General features: G+C 44.6%; 1 protein-coding gene and 1 pseudogene across 1 annotated transcript; one reads left to right on the plus strand and one right to left on the minus strand.

Moving 5' to 3' along the window:
- Positions 1–1782: 1782 nt before the first annotated feature.
- On the plus strand, positions 1783–3224 carry LOC131902394 (large ribosomal subunit protein uL10-like; annotated as a pseudogene).
- Positions 3225–18974: 15750 nt separating this feature from the next.
- Lgals4 (galectin 4) lies at positions 18975–19489 on the minus strand (the record flags this gene model as incomplete). Its single annotated transcript, XM_059279725.1, has 2 exons — positions 18975–19177; positions 19253–19489. Coding segments are annotated over 2 exons (384 nt in total), but the record flags the coding sequence as incomplete, so codon positions are not given.

A 19489-nucleotide genomic window follows, 5' to 3' on the forward strand; every position in this document is an offset into this window, starting at 1 on the left:
TACAAGGAGACATCCCCACAGACACACCGCAGGCCTGGGTGGAGAAGGATGCTACATTGTCTCGGTGACACCAACACTGAACCCTGAGTCAAGCAAAACTACTTTGTGTGTCTATTGTAGACAGTCATGGGTGGGACAGTCGGAGCCCAGGAGAGACAGAATGGGCAGTTCCATCACCTAACAGTAAACCATGGAGACAGTGAGGGCCTGGAGAACTGGCTCAGTGGTTGAGAGAGTTTGCCCCTCTTGGATAGGACCTGGGTTTGGTTCCCGGCATCCATATCAAGTGGCCATAACCACCTGCAACTCCAGTTCCAAGGGGTCCCACGTCCTCCTCTAGTCCCTTTGGGGAGTGGAAGAGAGAAAGAGATCTTTAGGGGCTGGGACCCACCTGCCTCTGCCTCCCAAGTGCTGGCCTTATAGGCATGCACATCCATGTTTGGCTACATAAAAAAAAAATTTAAATATAGTTTTAAAAATTAGGGCAGCCTGGTCTACATAGAGAGCTCCAGGATGGCCAAGTTGTGTAGTGAGACCCTGTCTCAAAAAACAAACACAAAAAATTAAGACAGGCAAAATGGCTCAGCAGGTAGAGGAGAGGCATTTGCCACCAAACTTGAGATCAATTTCCCCGGACCCATTTTGTGAAATGAGAGAACTAATTCCCATGAGTTGTCTTTTGACTGAAACACTTGGGCTGTGGCACACACTCACACATACACCACCACCACCACATGAAATACATAAATGATAAAAATATATCTTTGTTTTATTTTTAAATGTTTTTAATTAAAGCAGAATTACACACCTTTCCTCCTTCCCTTTATTGCACCCTCCCTCCAGCTGTCCCATGACCCTCCTCCAACCCTCCCCATGCCTCCCCGCTCTCAGATTGATAACTTCTCTGTCTTTGATTAGTATTGTTACATGTATGTGTACGTATGCACACATCTGTAAGTACAACTTGCTGCGTCCATTTTTGTTGCTTGTGTGTGTATTTTTTCAGGTCCGACCACTCTATGTTAGACAACCAATAATGGGGCTCATCCCTCAGAGAGGCTAATTCTCCTTCTCCCAGCAGCTACCTGTAGTTTTTGGTACTCTAGGGGTGAGACCCCACGCAATTTCCCCCCTCCATGTTAGCATGGCTGTTAATATTGCCATTGTTCAAGTCTTGTTTATGCTGCCATTTGCAGGACAGAGTGTTTCCACAGCAGACTTGCTGCAGTTCTGGATCTTACAATCCTTCTGCCCCTCTCCTGTGACACATATATCTATACATACCCTGATAGCTAGGCATGGTAAAACACGCCTGTAAGCCAGCTAATAGGGAAGCTGGGGTGGAAAGAGCGACTGGGCTCGTAAGTTCAGCAGCCATATGACAATGTAGCTCTCTCAAAAGAAGAGAACACTAGCCAGGTGTGGTGGTAAACACCTGTAATTCTAACACTCCAGAAGCTGAGACAGAAACACTGCTCAAAGTCCAAGGCCAGGACTGGAAAGAAGGCTCAGAGGTCAAGAGCACTTGACTGCTCTTCCAGAGGTCCTGAGTTGAATTCCCAGCAACCGCATGGTGGCTCACAACCATCTGTAATAGGATCAGGTTCCTTCTTCTGGTGTACATGAATACAGAACATTCATATACATAAAATACATGAATAAATAAATTTTAAAAAAAGAGAGAGAGATAAAGAGTCCAAAGCCAGCCTTTCTCAACAAGCATCCTCATTAGAGTGATGTCGTCTTTAAACCCTGTGTGGCAATCCTTGACGCACTGTTGTGATGCCTTAGGAAGACAGGGCAACCTGGAAATCCAACTGCTTCCTTAGGATCATCCTGTGGAATAGTCCCTTACACTGTGTGAATACATGTCTCTGTGATTGGTTTACTAAAGAAGCTGACTGACCAATACCTGGGCAGGAAGAGATTGGGCAGGAGAGCCAGACTAGAGGACACTGGGAGAAAGAAGGGCAGAATCTGGCATATATAGCAGATAAAGAGAGAAGCAAGATGGACATGCCATACTGAGAAAAGGTACCAAGCCACATGGCAAAGCATAGATAAAAAATGGGCTAATTGAAAATGTAAGAGTTAGCTAGCAACAAGCCTGAGCTATTGGCAATCATTTATAATTAATATTAAGACTCCGTGTCAGTTATTTGGAAATTTATGGGTGGGAAAGAAAAGTCCACCTACCCAGCACTCAGGAGGCAGAGGCAGGCAGATCTCTGTGAGTTCGAGGTCAGCCTGGTCTACAGAGTGAGTTCCAGGACAGCCAGGACTGTTACATAGAAAAACCCTGTCTGGGAGAGAGAAAGAGAGATGGAAGGAAAGAGAGAGAGATGAGAGAGAGAGAGAGAGAGAGAGAGAGAGAGAGAGAGAGAGAGAGAGAGAGATCATCCAACTTTTAGATGATTACCCAAAATGCTTCATTGTGGAAGCAGAAAATGTGGCCTCCAAGCAGATCCACAGCAGATCCACAGGTCCCTGCGCAGGAACACTGTGATGCTGCTGAGTAAGAACTCCAGGATGGGGAAGGCCATCAGGGACACCTGGAAAACAGCCCAGCTCCAGAGAAACTGCTGCCTCATTCCGGGGAATGTGGACTTCCCCGAGATTAGGGACATGTTGCTGTCCATGCTGGTGCCATCGCCCCATGTGAGGTCGTTGTGCCAGCCCAGAACACTGGTGTGAGGCCGAGAAGCCCTCTTTCTTCCAGGCTTTAGGCATCATCGCTAAGATCTCTTAGAGCACCATTGAAATTCTAAGTAACCTACAGTTGATAAAACTGGAGACCAAGTAGGAAACAGTGGAAGCCACACTGCTGAGCATCTCCTCCGTCTCCTTTGCTCATCCAGCAGCTGTTTGTCAATGGCAGCACACACAACCCGGAAGTGCTTGACACCACAGAGCAGACTCTGCACTCACACTTCCTAAAGGGTGTGGGAAACGTTGCCAGTGTTTGTCTGTGGACTGGTTATGTGACTGTTGCCTCAGAGCCACAGATGAACAAGCAGATCTCGGCTTTGTCTGTGGAGACTGAGTACACCTTCCCACTTGCTGAGAAGGCCAAGGCCTTCTTGGCTGATCCATCTGCCTTGGTGGCGGCTGCCTGGGGGGCCGACCCCACTACTATTGTTCCCCCTGCTGCTGCAACCCCAGTCAGAGCTGAAGCCAAGGAAGAGGAATCAGATGAGGGTATGGGATTTGGTCTCTTTGACTAATCCCCTTAAAGCAACCAACTCAGCCAGCTTAATTTGAGAAACGTGCAAAGTCTTACTTCTCTTAAGGAAAAAAAAAAAAGGCCAGCCAGGACTACACAGCAAGACCTTTGTCTCACAAACAAGATTTCGCCAGGCGAAATCTATGTATCTATAACCCTAGCACTTGGGTGGTAGAGGCAGGAGGATTAGGAGTTCAAGGTCAACCTGGGTTACATAACAAGTTTGAGGACAGCCAGGGCTACATGAGACTCTGTCTCAAAAGACAAACTAATGAACCAACCAGAAAGAACAATATTTATAGAAGTCTCACACAGAATATCCATGATCATACTGTAATTATAAGGGAAGATAGATGGAGCAGTTATAAATTCCACTCCCATTTTTTTTTAAATACTTAGTTTTAGTTTAGTGTGTGTGCACACATGCAAACTCCTTTAATTAAGCTTGTGGAGGCCAGAGACCTCGAGTGTACTTAATCAGGAACCATGGTTTTGAGATGGTTTGCAGGTTAAGATAGCTTGGCTGGTCATCATGCTCCATGCCTCCTCCTGTCTGTCTCCCCAGAGTTGCTGGGATTACAAGTACATGCCATCACACACCTGGCTTTTTGGTTTTTTGTTTTTTAAGACAGGATTTCTCTGTGTAGCCCTAGCTGTCCTGATACTCCCTCTACAGACCAGACTGGCTTCAGACTCAGAGATTGGCCTACCTCTGCCTCCCAAGTGCTAGGATTAAAGGCACATGCCATCATGTCCATCTTATGCCTAGCTTTTTTTTTTTTTTTTCTCGAGACAGAGTTTCTCTGTGTTGTTTTGGTGCCTGTCCTGGATCTTGCTCTGTAGACCAGGCTGGCCTCAAACTCACAGAGACACTCCTGGCTCTGCCTCCCAAGTGCTGGGATTAAAGGCATTTGTCACCACCGCCCAGCTATGCCTAGCTTTTAAAACATTTATTTATTTGTTATTTTAGACAGAATTGCACTGTGTATCCCTGACTGGAATGGAATTTGCTGCCTCAAACTCATAAAAATTCACCTGTCTCTTCCTCCCAAGTGCTGGGTTTAAAGACATGTGCTACCACACCTAGAGCCTTTTGGATGGATGCTGGGTATTGAACCAGGTCCTATGCATAACCAACAATCTTTCTCCTAACTAAGACATCTTATCCTCTTCTTGACATTTATATTACCTCAAAAGGGAGATTCAATTCAAACCAACTTTACTAGTTCACTCATAAGTGAGAGAATGGGATCACAGAGATGTAGTATGACTTCCCAAACCAGGCCAGAAAAGATGAAGTAGATCTCCCCTGGGAGGCTAATGGGGAACTTACTTGTGGACTCCCTTGCAGCTAGATTAACTTGACCAGATGTCACTGCACTGACATTGTACCCCTCACGAACTCAGAAGGTGCAAGAGAGGCAATGCCTGTGGGCATGAACATGTACTCCTCCCTGGAAAATATGGATGGATATGGATGATGTTTTATTGGCTGCTTCTAGTACAGATACCTTAGAAAGAATGTTTAATGTAGTATAAAAAAATTTTGCCCTGTTAGAGATTATGAATTGCTCCTAAAGAAAATACAAAGAGATTCTCTTAATTATTTAGTACTTAAATTAAGTAAACAGAGAATCCAGCTACAAAGGGTACAGATTAGAAGAGATCAATTGCATACTCTCAATGATTTTCAAAAATTATTGGGTGATATTAACTAGTTGCAGCCTACCATTGGACTGACTACTCAAGAATTGAATAATTGGTTTCAAATCTTGCAAATTGACTCAGATTTAAACAGTCCGAGATAATTAACAGCTGAAGCAGAAAGGGAATTGATTCAAGTAGAGCAAAAAATTGCAGGATGCCTATGTAGATCAATTAGATCTCACAACTGAATGTCTTTTAGTAATTGCACCTTTTGCTCATTCCCTTACTGGACTTACTATGCAGAGGGAGGATTATATTTTGCAATGAATTTTCCTAGCTCACAAACAGAGTAAAAAGTTTAAAAAAACTAATAATAACAGTTTCCAAATTAACTATAAAGGGAAGATAAGGCTTTGCCAATTGTCATGAATGGATCCAGCTGAGATTGTAGTACCTTATACACATGCTAAAATTATGCGATTGTGGGGGCTGGAGAGATGGCTCAGCAGTTAAGAGCACTGGCTGCTCTTCCAGAGGAACCAGGTTCAATTCCCAGCATCCATGTGGCAGTTCATAACTGCCTGTAACTCCAGTTCCAAGGGCTCTGACACCTTCACACAGACATACATGCAGGCAAAACTTGAATATACATGAAATAAAAAATGAATAAATTATTTAAAAAAGGAATTATGCAATTGTGGGTGATTAATGATGATTGGCAAAGAGCTTGTAACAATTTCTTAGGAAAAATTAATGATAACTAACTCAAAAGCAAATGACTTCAATTTATAAAAAGAATTGAATGGATTCTTCCCCACATAGTGGAAAAAGCACCTGTTTCTGGGGCTCTTCCTTTTTTTGGGGGGAGAGAGGCTCTTACATTTTATACTAATGCAAATAAATTAGGAATGGCTGATTATAAAGCAGGAAACATCAGCAAAGTAATTCAAAGTCCATATGATTCAGTCCAAACATCAGAGTTGTATGCCATTCTAATGGTTTTATTAGACTATAATGAATCTCTTAATAATTACTGAATCTCAATATGAAGAAACAGTTTTATTGCATATAGGAACTGCTGAACTTATTCCTGATAATTCAGAATTGAATTTGCTGTTCATGCAATGGCAACAAGCAATCCAGGACAGAAATTACCACTATGTATCACTCATATTCAGTCTCATACTGGATTGCCTGGGTCATTAGCAAAAGGAAATGAAGAAACTGATCAATTACTGATAGGAAATGTGTTCATTAAAAGCATCACGCCAATAGTAAGAGCTTAAAGAAAAAAAAATCCACTACCTGGCAACAAGCTAAAGAAATTACAAAAGGCCAGACAGTGGTGGCACACACCTTTAATCCCAGCACTCGAGAGGCAGAGCCAGGCAGACCACTGTGAGTTCGAGGCCAGTCTGGTCTACAGAGTGAGATCCAGCAAAGGCACCAAACTACACAGAGAAACCCTGTCTCAAAAAAACAAAACAAAAAAGAAAGAAAGAAAGAAAGAAAGAAAAAAAGAAAGAAAGAAAGAAAGAAAAAAAGAAAGAAATTACAAAAGACCTGTCCTACTTATTGATTGTATAATCAAATTTCTTTACCTGAACGAAGTAATCCTAAAGGCACATATACACAAAAAATGAAATTTGGCAAGTGGATATTGTACGATATTTTGATTGTGTTCTGATAAATAAAGCTTGCTTGGAGTCAGAGGTTGGAGCTATCCAGTAGATATCCATAGAAGTTTGGAGGACTGTAGACAGAGAGGAGACTGGATGTAGTAAGGCAGCTCTTTTTTTCCAGTCTCCCAAAAAATAAGGATCTCAGTCTAACCCAACTTTTGACTCCCAATTTTTTATTGTTAAAGATTCATTAGATTAATGCTTCAAGTGGATGTATTTCATTTAAAAGAATTTGAAAGATTAAAATGTATTAATCATACCATTGATACATTCTCTGGATTTTAATGGGCATCTGCTTAAGTTCTGAAAAGGTTGATTCTATAATTACACATTTCTTAGAGGCAATGGAGATAACAGCATACCGATACAAATTAAAACTGATAATGTCCCTGCTTATGTTTCTAATAAAATGAAACAATTTTTTGCATGTTACAACATAAAACACACTCCAGGGATACCATATAATCTCCCAGGACAAGCAATTGTTGAAATTGCACTCTAAAAGAGATGCTTTTTAAGCAGAAGGGGGATATGAGGACTCCTAGGGACAGATTACTAACTTTAATTTTTTAAATGCTAATGATCAAGAACCACAACTGCTGAAAGGCATTGGATTGTGGGAAAACTGCTGGCTTGAGTCAGCCTGTGCATTCCTAGGGTGTTTTAACATCAGAATGGAAACCAGATGGGGCCGAGGATATGCTTGTGTTTCTGCAGGAGACCAAAGGCTGTGGATACCATCAAAACTGATAAAACTTTGGCATGAGCAAGAGGAGTCTCTTGGATGCTTTGGCTGTTGATATGAGTGACGTGACTTTGAGAAAGAAGAGATGATCTTCCCACCTGGCGACAGCTTAAGAATTTGTGTGACAAAAGGGATAGTTCAACTGTCTGGAGGACATTTAGATGCTGCAACCTTGGTCCTTGCTGTGCTGCCTGTGATAACTATACGGGTAACAGGGACCAATCACATACATTGTGCCTACATTCCTAATCCTCCAATTAACATAGTTGGAGAGATATGGATATCACTGTGGTGATTAATGAATCTTCTTGGCTACCTGGTCCTTATGACAAACAAGGACCTGCTAAGCCTATGTATGGAGGAGAATAAGGAAATCATAAATTATACAATGGGAATGCAAGGAATTCCTATTGTGAGATGTGGGTTACCAACAAGGAATCTGACTGGGTACATTGGCAACAATTAAGAAACCTCAAGTGCTAATTACTGTCTCCCAAGAGACATCATTGATTAGAGCTCTTACAGCTTCCCTCAAGGAAAATATTCTCACTCAGAGTTAAGATGGCACAGATATACTTTGAATGGAACTGCAGACATTAATTTACTGTTAATGAACCTATTCAATGGCATTGAGTTGGAAAATCAGGTCCTCTCCTGCAATTTGACAATTCAGTTCAAACTAACTTGTGGAAATTAGCAAATGCTTTCCACCCTCTCAAAGCATGGGGAAGAAAATTAAACATTAAGTATGATAAGTATACTCTGCCTTTTCGACTAAATCTAAGCCATCCTTTTATGGTATGTGTACCATTACCTCATTTGCTACTGTAGGAGCCTGTACAATGGCACCCTAATAATTAAAGCATCACTTGTTAATGTTGTACCCTTCATACCTGTGTTAATTCTAGTATGACTTTAAACATAACTTTGAAAGTTTATACATTTCTTAGAGCAAAGCCAGCAATCTGGATACCGGTAAGGTTTCCAAGACTCTCTTGTGATGATGCTGGTACAGAAGCTCGCTGAAAGAATATTAAGAAGACCTGATTGAATGCTTGGACTGATTACTGCTGTACTTATGGAAATTGTTGCATTGACTGCTACAGCTGCAATAACTGGACTGGCACTTCATAAACTAATTCAAACTGCTGAGTTCGTTAGAGACTGGCATAAACATTCTACAGAGCTTTGGACTGAACAAGATAAAACAGATAGTGAGATAGTTAATGAAATAGCTGATTTGAGATAAGCTGTTATATTACAGGAAGATCAGTTAGGAATATTGAGCAAACAGGTAAAATTAAAATGTGACTGGAATGTAACATCCTATCACATTACACTTTTAAAGTTCAATAATATCAAGTATGACTGGCAAAAGGCTAAGACGCATTTGATGGGTCACCCTAATTCTTCTCAAATGATTTATGATTTACAGAAAGAAATTAAGGAAACTCTTTCAAAAAGGTTACCTGATGTGACAGGAATGGATGTTATGGAATGCTTTGCAGATACATTGGCCTTGTTCAACCCTGAATATCACTTTAATAGATTTCTTGTTCTAGCGGTAGTTTTCCTTGTTCTAGCAATAATATCTTTATTGGCTTTAAAATGTATTTTGGCTTATTTGCATAAGATTTTGAAACAAAACAATAGAGAAAAGACTGTATTTACAGTAAGGCTACAGAATCATCAACACAATTAGTTATAGCTTAAACAGAAGTGGGGGATGTAGCAGGAGATCCCACAGAGTATCATCTCTGGCTTCAATTCTGGAGTGTTAGCACCTGGGCTTTGAACTGCCTTTCGTGATTGCTACCTTTTGTTTGAAGTGTTTGATTCTCATCTGAATTCTTTCTGAAAGGTTCCAGAGCCTTTGCAAAACTTAGTTATGAGAGGACTTGGAAAATGAAGAGGTCTCATGTCTGAGGATTGCTTGGGCAGATGATTCCTCCACACAACTCAAGATAAGAGGTTTTGATATGATGTGATTTGCTAAGAGTCGGAAATTGTGTAATAATAAAAAAAGTTTTTCCGTGAAGCAATGGCCAGTCACTTCAACAGAAGCTGATTCACCCTGCTGCTAAGCCCAAATTCATCCTAGAGTGACCTTAATTCTTCCACAGACAGGAGTAGGGCAGTGTGAGGGATAATACCTTTCAAGGGGACTTCCGGGCTGCTGAGAGTGCCTGCTGCCCACTCTTCCTTTATCTGCCTTCCAGGAACTTCTTTTAACACAGTGCCTGATTCTCCTCTGTCAGCGTTGTTCTCAGCTCTTGGTGGTGGTGCACACCTATAATCCCAGCACTCAGAGGCAGGAGGATCTCTGAATTTGAGGCCAGCATGGTCTACAGAGTGAGTTCCAGGAAAGTCAGGGCTACACAGAGAAACGCTGTCTCAAAAATAGATAGATAGATAGATAGATAGATAGATAGATAGATAGATAGATAGATAGATAGAGATAGATAAAAAAATATAGATTCTTCTCCAAGTGAAGAATTGGACCTAAAGGGAAAGGATGATAATCGTCGGCGCTGGTGGTGGCGCTGGTTGCGGCATGGAAAGGTCACGGTCACGACAGAACCAAGTATCAGTATTCAGAGCTTTATTAGGAGGAAAAGGGGCCGGGGAGAGGGGGCCAGGCCTGGTGGGAGAGAAAGATGGCCAGGTGGGGGAAGAGGGGAGCAGAGCAGAGCAGGGATCAGAGAGCAGAGAGAGCGCGGGGTCTACATCCGGCTTTTTTTTTTTTTTTTTTTTTTTGGTTTTTCGAGACAGGGTTTCTCTGTGTAGCTTTGCGCCTTTCCTGGGACTCACTTGGTTACATCCGGCTTTTAAGGCGCAGACTGCACGACCACGCCGTGTGTACAGTCGCCAGAGCCCCCTAATGACGTAAGACTCAAGACCCTGGGCTGCACTTGTGCAGGAGTGAGGGCAGGATCCTAACATAAAGATTCGTGGGCAGGGTTCCTGTTTCCTCTCAGTTCCTATTTCCTCTCATTTTTGAGCTGGGTGGTGACTGGGGACTGGAACACCCCTACCCATATCCCATCTCGCTCATCTGCAAATTGGGTGGGAAGATGAGAATTCAGGGAGGTGCTAGAGACTTAAAGGATCAAGGCAAGACGCAAGTGCCTGGACTCTGAGCTAGAGATGGAGATGGTTAGGGCAGAGCCCTCAGGAGAGAGGCGCTTAGAGACACCGGCCCAGTGGCCCAGTTCATGGCTGCACAGTTTGATCTCTGGGCAGATTGCTCCCACCAGCTCAATCCCTGTATGTTAGTGCTTCGGGGCGGCAGCTGTCTGTGTGCCCTGGTGGCTTCAGGGATTCTGACACATCTGGACACCCAGAGGCCTCAGCGGGGCCGTTGTTAAGTGTGCCTTCATCATTTTGACCCCCGTCACTGGGCACTTCAAATGTGCCCGACCCCAGGACCCAGCTCTGGACAAGCCGGCACACGCAGATTCTAGCAGCTCCAGTTTCAGCACTGGGCTCTTAGGGCTGGGACCAATGGCGGAGGTGGATCTGCTTTGGCAGAGAAAGCAGCCAGGGCTCCCGGGCTGAAGGCCTGGGGTGGGAAGGTGGAGGCTGTAGCTTGCTGAGCTGGTCTGGATCCAGATAGTCTCTAGGAAACCCAACAGAGTCCTGTGCAAGGGAGGAGCCAGATGTCCTGAAGGGGCAGGGCAAGCCTCCCCAGTCTTGATGTTAAAGACTGTCCCTGTTCTATAAGCCTGGGAGAGGGGAGGACAGCCGCACCCCAGTGAGTGTGGGGGCAGGGCAGGAGGAGACTTGCCCAGCTTTGACGGCTTGGCCTCAGGGCCAGGGTCTGTGCCAGGTGTGGGTGATGTCTGGAAGGTCTGGGCTGAGTCACGAAACTTGGCCTCACCTGCCTTTACTTAAAGTCCCCTCACCAGCTCCCTGTCACATTGCTGCTGTCTGTCTGTGCTCTGTGGCTGAGCTGGGTGGTCTGGATCAGGGAAGGACCAGACCAGGAGGCTTGTCTTGGCTTGTCTCTCCGGTTTCACTAGCTGGTCCTGATGGCAGTCTCCCTGCTGGCTTCCCTGTCTTGTAAGCTTTTGTCTCTCTCCCAAGTGTCTCTTCCTCTCTTTATGCTGTCTGTCCCTGGAGTTCTACCTGGGGCTGATCCACCTCTCTGTCTCTCGGCTTCTCATACCCAAATCTTGCAGACTATCTCCCTTAAGACCTGGGTTCAAAGCTATCTGTATGATCAATGGAATGAGAATTAAGGTACTATCCCTAACCAGCCTGCCAGGTAACATTCCAGATCCCAGGGTGCAGTGTCTCTGGGATCATCAGATCCCCATTTTTGTAACCAGACATCATGTCCCTGGGGCCACCTCTAATCATTGGTGTCTTGGGTTCCCTGTTTCTAACTGAATTTTTATGTACTCACTGATGTTCCCTCTGACTTCAGCATGGGTCCCCAAGACTCTCTGGGAATCTGAGGTTCTAAGCAACCATCAAGTCTCTGGTCAATCCTCAGAACTCCATGTCCAAGCCTCCAGGAGTCTGAAAATCTGCTAGAGCTCTTAGTCACCCTTGTCATCCAGAGTTTCCTGATACTGAAACTTCAAGCTGTGTGGGAGTGTGTGTACCCTGGAAAGGGAGAGCTTACTGGTATTGTACCAGGTCATCTTGAGACTGGAGATCCTTTAGGATACTAGGGTCATCATACCAGGACAGCTGGGTCACACCAAACTCTGGAAATGAAAGAACCCTTGTATGATGTAACTTGTCCTGGGGAATCATGGACAAATTTCTATTCATTCCAGAAAGTGCACTGACAACAGACCAAAGAAACAAATCCACAAAAGTCCAACTTAGAAAATGGATGAGTTTATTGGGGTAACTTACAGGAGCAAGATGGGTGAGAGGTTACTTACTGTATCACAGATTACTCAAAGGTAGCTCTGTCACCAAAAAGCATGCCCCATCATAAATGAAACACTCAGAGAGTCTTCTCTCCCCAGCTATCGTTACTGCTTAGATTACCTTTGGGAGGGGCCTTGTGAATCCTGTAAGTTTGAGGAACTCCCTGAGACTTGGAAGTTGTTAACTCCTGAGCCTTATCAGTTTTGAACTTCCTGATTCTTAAGGAGCCTCCCTCAAAAACGCAATGTTTCAATTCCTAGGAAAATGGCTATGTAACATCCTACCCCTTCGTCTGGCTCTCATATTCTTTCTGCCAACTCTCCTACATCTGGGCCTTGGATGGAGTCATGTGGTTGGCTGATTATTTTCCTTCATTTATAGATAAGTCTTGAGCTATTGTGTCACAGGCTACTGGCCAGTTATGAATCTCTGCAGCATACCTCCCACTGCAAAAATGGAATTTTCTTCCATAGTGAATCAAGGCTGATTAACCCAGAGCCACAGGAATAAAGGTTCTGAACAGTGAGGTGCTGAGTAGGAGAACCAGAGATGAAAAATAAAGGAAACAAGAAATAAGACAAAAGCAATAGCTGGGACCATGAGGTCTTGCATAAACTGATGACTTATTCCAAGCAAGTTTATTAAGAAGTACAGCAGCCTATATACTTTTTGCAAGGGGAGAATGACCAAGGTCAGCAGAGAGCTAAGTCAGATGATGTTGGTAAAGAGAGCACAGAATATCTCTAACACAACTAACTGCCTTAGGACTGATAACCATTGCCCAGAGAAAGAGTTGTGTCCCTAGAAGTCACAACCTTGACTCCTTTGAGGCCTTAGCTCCAGCCCTAGATTGGCCTTGCCAAGTCCACTCCTAGACAAGGACGCAGAACTGAGGTGTCCTTTGTCCCTTCCATCAAGGCCTCTGAGAAAAGTTTGAGTTGGGTTGGTTTCCCACAGCTGATAGCTACAGAGATAAGTGAGCATAAGCAGAAACGTCTAGAAGTAATTTGACAGACTGATCACATCTATTTAAACAAAACAACAGTGGTGAATTTCACCTTGGAGCCGGGGACTGCCTCAGCCACAGGCTTTCGCTTTAGCTTATGGCATCAGATGTGAGTTCCTTCCTGTGGAGCGAGCCTCAAGGCCAGTGGGAGAACAGCTGGTTACACCCAGAACGCTTGTGCTGCTGCTGCACTGTGAGGGTGACTCACCTTGCATGTTGATACTGTCGCACCCGGCAGAGCAGGATTGCTGCGGTGACAGTTCTCTCCCAGACGTCTGAATGGTATATTCTAACACTGTGAAAACCAGCTACCCCCCAGGTGTGGTGGCGCACACCTTTAATCCCAGCACTTGAGAGGCAAAGGCAGGAGTTCAAGGCCAGCCTGGTCTACAAAGTGAGTTCCAGGACATCCGTTACACAGAGAAACCCTATCTTGAAAAATAAAAACAAAGAGAAAACCAGCTAGCAGGGAGAGAGTTTCCAGTTCAGTCCCAGCTGATTTCTCAATGTCCTTCAGCCCCAGTGTGTGGTGTCTTCAGCAACAGGAATTTACCATCTAGTTCTGGCATGTAAATGACATCAGTGTCTATGAGCTTAATGGTTTATGGAACCCCAGAAGTCTCTGGTGGTATGAATAAAAATGACTCCCGTGGACTCATATATTTGACTGCTTCGTTACCAGGGAATGGCACTATTTGAAAGGATTAGAAGAAGGATTAAGAGGATGAGGATGTGATCTCTTTGGAGGAAATGTGTCACTGGGAGTGGGCTTTGAGGTTTTAGAATGTAGCTCTCCAGCTACTGCCCCACACCTTCCTGCATGCCTCCATGCCTCCCGCCATGGTGATAATGGATTAAATCTTTGAAACTGTAAGCAAGCTGCCAGTCAAATGTTTTCTCTCATAATGGTTGCCTTGGTCACGGTGTCTCTTCCCAGCAACAGGACAGTGAGTAAGACGGCCTCCTTGGCCAACAACTCAGAGAGAGGTAGTTCATCCCTAGTACTGGAATTTTTAGCAGCAACCTTAGGGCACCTAGAAGTTCCTTCCCAATTCTGCAGGATGCCTTCACTTAAACCCCTTAACTGTGGTCTCACAGCCCTGTGGGGTCCTTTTATAAACTCGTAAAATACTCGAGTTTAGCATTATGTAACAAAACCCTCTCCATAGTGCGGGCAGGGTCTCTGGGTGGCTGCCCTCATCCGCTCCACTTCAGGGCCAGTCGGTCTTAAGCAGTAAGAGGACACTCAGAGTTACAATAGAGCAGGCTGGGGAAGTGATCGGTGCCTGGAAACACAGGCTCTTCTATCTTCCAGATATCTGCTCTTCCAGAAGACCCCGGTTCAATTCCCAGCACCCATGTGACAGTTTACAACCATTTGTAACTCCAGTTCTGGGAGATCTGACGCCCTCTTCTGGCCCCTGTGGGCAATGTATACACCGGATACACACATACATATAGGCAAAACACACATACACATAAAATAAAAATTAATACACTTCTTTAAAACTTGTCCCAGGGGCCAGACGGCAGTAGTGTCTGCCTTTAATCCCAGCACTTGGGAGGCTGAGCCAGGCCGAGCTCTGTGAGGCCAGCCTGGTGTACAGAGCAAGATCCAGGACAGGCACCAAAACAACAACAACAACAAAAAATAAATAAATAAATAAATAAAAATTTAAAAAAAAACTTGTCCCAGGAAGCAGTGATGAATCTGTAACAATGATATTATTTGTGAATGTATACACAGATTTTTTTAAAGATACAGCTCCTGGGAGGCAGAGGCAGGAGGATCTCATGAGTTCATCAGCCTGGTTTACATAGGGAGCTCCAGGACAGCCAGGGCTATGTAGAAAGACCCTGTCTCAAAAAAAAAAAAAACACCCCAAAACAAACAAACAAACAAAACAAGGGGATGAGAGGTGGCTCAGGGGTTAAGACCACTGGCAGCTTTTACAGAGGACCCGGGTTCAATTCCCAGCACCCATGTGGCAGCTCACAACTGTCTGTAACTCCAGTTCCAAGACATCTGGCACCCTCACACAGACATGAATGCAGACAAAACACCAAATACACATAAAATAAAAATAAATCTTAAACTTAAAAAATAAAGATAGAACATGAAAACATCAACTGTTTTGTCAAAAGAAAAAAATGTTGGGCACAGTGGCACACCACCATGCCTGGCTCCTATGTATATTTTTAAAAACAATAAAAATACATCTTTAGGGTTGGAGAGATACTCAGCAGTTTGGAGCATTTGCTGTTCTTGCAGAGGACCCAGGTTTGGTTCATAGCACCCACATGTAGGTTCACACACTCTGTAGGTTTACATGTGGTGCACCTCCACACGCATGTATGTGGACAAAACACTCATGCACATAAAATACAATAAATAAATCTAAAAACATAAAAAAGTCTCAGGCCAGGTCTGGAAAAATGGACTCAGTGGTTCAGAGAATTCGCTGTTCTTTCAGAGGACCCAAGTTTAGTTCCCAGCAGCCATCAAGCAGCTCACTAGCACCTTTAACTCCAACTCCTAGGGATACAACTCCAGGATCTTCCAAGGCATTCCATACTGTGCATACATGCACACACACTCATACACATACATACACATATGCACACACACACTCATACACATACACACATACATACTAGGTGTGTGTGCCTATAATCCAAGTACTTGAGTGTCAGGAGGGCTGTTGAAACCTCTATGTATGTCTTGGCTACTTATCAAGTTCCAGGCCTGGGCTACATAGAAGACCCTGTCTCAAATAAGAAGGAAGAGGAAGGCGGGAAGGGAAGAAGGAGGAGAAGGGTGGATGAAAGTTGGAAATAAGGAGGGTTAAATGGATAGATGCAGATGTTTTTCTTTGTGAGGCAGTGTTTGAGTGTAAGAGTGTAATTTATTAATGATGTTAGGTGTTTTGGTGCATGGAAAGAATGACAGCTGGGAGGTGAATGCAGGATTGGATGAATGAATAGATGGATAAGCTGCTGGGTAGATGGAGCTAGGTGGACAGGTTGGGAATGAATGCTTGGACGTTAAGAAAGTTAGAAAGATAAGAGGTAGGTGTCTGGACGGATGGATGGGTGGATGGATGGATGGATGATTGGGTATGGGTGGGTGGGTGGATGGGTAAATAGGTGGATGGATGGATGGGTAGATGGGTGGATGGATGGGTGGGTAGGTGGGTGGGTGGGTGGATGGATGGATGGACTTATGGTTGGCCTCATGAATGGAGAGAATGATGGAAATTCAGATGATGTCTTACCTTTGTCTCTGCTGCTGTGAAAAAATATCCTGACACAATCACCTCAGGAGGAAAGGGTTTTCAGTTCACAGCTCCAGGTCGTGCCCAGGAGACAGAAACTCCATCTTGAGGCAGCTGATCACATACATCCATAGTCAAGAGCAGAGAGAAGACGAAAGCCTGCTTGTGCTCGCTCCCTCTCCACACATGGGCAGTCCAGAATCCCCTGCCTAAGGAATGGTGTCCCCCACAGTGGGCTGTCTTCCTACCTCAATTAACATAATCAAAATAATCCCCAGGCAGGTCCACAGGCCAAACTGATTTAGAAAACCCTTGTTGAGACTCTCTTTGCAGGTGACTGTAGATGTGTCAGGTTGACAATCAAAACCATCACAAGCCAGTTGGGGTGGCAGACACCTTTAATCACAGAACTCAGGAGGCAGGTAGATCTTTTTGAGTTCGAGGCCAGCCTGATCTACAAATTGAGTTCTGTGTTGGGGCCACAAAGTGAGAGTTTAAAAAAAAGTGTAATGCCGGGCGGTGGTGGCGCACGCCTTTAATCCCAGCACTCGGGAGGCAGAGCCAGGCAGATATCTGTGAGTTCGAGGCCAGCCTGGGCTACCAAGTGAGTTCCAGGAAAAGGCGCAAAGCTACACAGAGAAACCCTGTCTCGGAAAAAAAAAAAAAAAGTGTAAAAACTAAACATCACAGGTGGGTAATCAGGTAGACGGCTGGAATGATGGGAAGCCAGACCACATTCCTAGTTCTGAAGTTTGTAGGCTACGTAACCTTGGGCAACTTCTTCCTCTTTTTCTCCCTCTTCCCACTCTCCCTTCTTGTCTTCCCCCCTCCTCTCTTCCTTTCCTCCTTCCCACCCTCCTTTTTTCTTCTTCTCTCTATTCTTTTTTTTTTTTTTTTTTTTTAATGTATACTGTGTTCTGCTTGCATGTATGTCTGCAGGCCAGACAAGGATGGATGGTTGTGAGCCAGCATGTGGTTGCTGGGAGGTGAACTCAGGACCTCTGGAAGAGCAGTCAGTGCTCTCAACCTCTGAGCCATCTCTCCAGCCCTTCTTCTCTCTATTCTGAGATAGACTCATAGCTCAGGCTAGCCTCAACGTGACAGCAATCCTACTGTCTTAGTCTCTTAAGTGCTGGGATTGTAGGACACTCTACTCGCGGCAATTTTTTTGAGACAGGGTGTGGTGTTCTATTGTTTGTAATATAAGAAATAAAACTTGCCTGAAGATCAGAGGACAGAGCAGGCCACAGCCACCACCTCTTACCTCACCAACTCCTCAGCCTGACAGAGGAAGATTCTGTCTCCACAAATCCTCAAACTGAATGCCCCTGAGTCTTCAGCCAAAAGAGCTCTGAGCTCCTGTCTCCTCCTGCCTTATAGTCCTTTCTCTGCCCAGCCATATCACTTCCTGTCTCAACTGTGCTGGGATTAAAGGTGTCTGATCCCAAGTGCTGAATTAAAAGTGTGTGGCACCACTGCCTGGCTCTGTTTCTCTTTTAGACTGGATTAATCTCTTGTAGGCCAGTGTGGCCTTGAACTCTCAGAAATACAGACAGATCTCTGCCTCTGCCTCTGCCTCCTGAGCACTAGGATTAAAGGTATGTGCCACCACAGCCTGACCTCTGTGGCTAACTCTGTGGCTAACTCCGTAGCTAGCTCTGTCCTCTGATCTTCAGGCAAGTTTTATTTTTTAGATTACAAACAATATATCACCACATTTTCCCTTTTTTGTCTAAAATAATAAAAGAAGTTTATAACTAATATAAGAAAAACTATATACAATAAGTACAATAACTATATACAATATATACACTCAAGAATTACATTAATAACATCCAGTCCATTAACAGTTGACAAATTCAGAGAAAATACTCCATTATTTATTATATTTTGGCGAATCCAAAGTGTTGTACCTAATTCACTTTCTATCCTAACTTGTATTACCAACAACAGGGTCTCGTTATATAGTCCTACACTATGTAGCACACGCTAGCCTTGAATCCCCACCCCGCTTCTGTCTTCCAAGTGATGGAGCTACAGCAATGCGTTAGTATACCTAGCTTGGCAATTTGCCCATTTTCCTTCCCTCCCTTCATTTCTGTGACAGAGTCATGTAGCCCAGGTTAGCCTCTGACATACTATATAACTAAGGATGATCATGAACTTCTGAACTTCCCACCTTCACTTCCCAAGTGGGGATTAGAAGCATGGACCACCACACTCAGCTTTTTGTTAATCCCCCCACGCCCCCATTCCCGCCCCGCCACCGCCTCACACACACTGCCTGTTCCTCATCTGTTATGATGAATGATAGCAGTAGTTCCCAATCTTGGAATTTGGCGTGAGGAGTGAATGGATTGATACACATATTGTCAGGGCTTGGAGGATACCTCTGTGTGTTGTAGTGGGAGGGAAGATGGGTAGGTGTCTGGAAAAACAGGGCGGGATGGAAGCCACCGGAGCCACGGGGGAAGTGAATGAATGCTCGCTCACACAGAGACCCCTTAGACATTTTATTAGGGCTTAGACAGAACTAGGGGGTCTCTCGTCTTCCCCAGGAGGAGCTCAGATCTGGACATAGGACAAGGTGATGTCACCTTTGATCTCCAGCATGTCTATCCTCTGGAACGCTTGGAACCGATGCGAGTAGTCAAAAAGGTGCTGGCCGTTGGCGAACACTTTGAACCGATCCGTGCCGCAGCGGATTGACAGCTGTGGGGGAGGGGAGCGGTAAGGCCCCGCAGGACCCGGGTCTGTGGGAGGCGGGGCAGGGACCCCCAGACTCACATCAAAGAACTGCCCGGGGCCAAACGGGTTGTAGCCGATCTTCCTCTCCTCGGAGCCCCAGGAGCCGTTCATAAAGCTGTTGCGAACCACGCCCTCACCCATGCGAGGGTTGATGTGGAGAGCTATGTCCCCTGACGACCCCACCTTGAAGTTGATGATAAAGCTGAGGACAAATGAGGTGTCGTCAAAGGAGGAGGGCTGGGGTCTTGACCTCGGGGTCTGAGGGAGGAGGGCTGG

Source organism: Peromyscus eremicus, chromosome 1 (assembly GCF_949786415.1).
Source record: "Peromyscus eremicus chromosome 1, PerEre_H2_v1, whole genome shotgun sequence".
NCBI classification, from domain to species: domain Eukaryota; kingdom Metazoa; phylum Chordata; class Mammalia; order Rodentia; family Cricetidae; genus Peromyscus; species Peromyscus eremicus.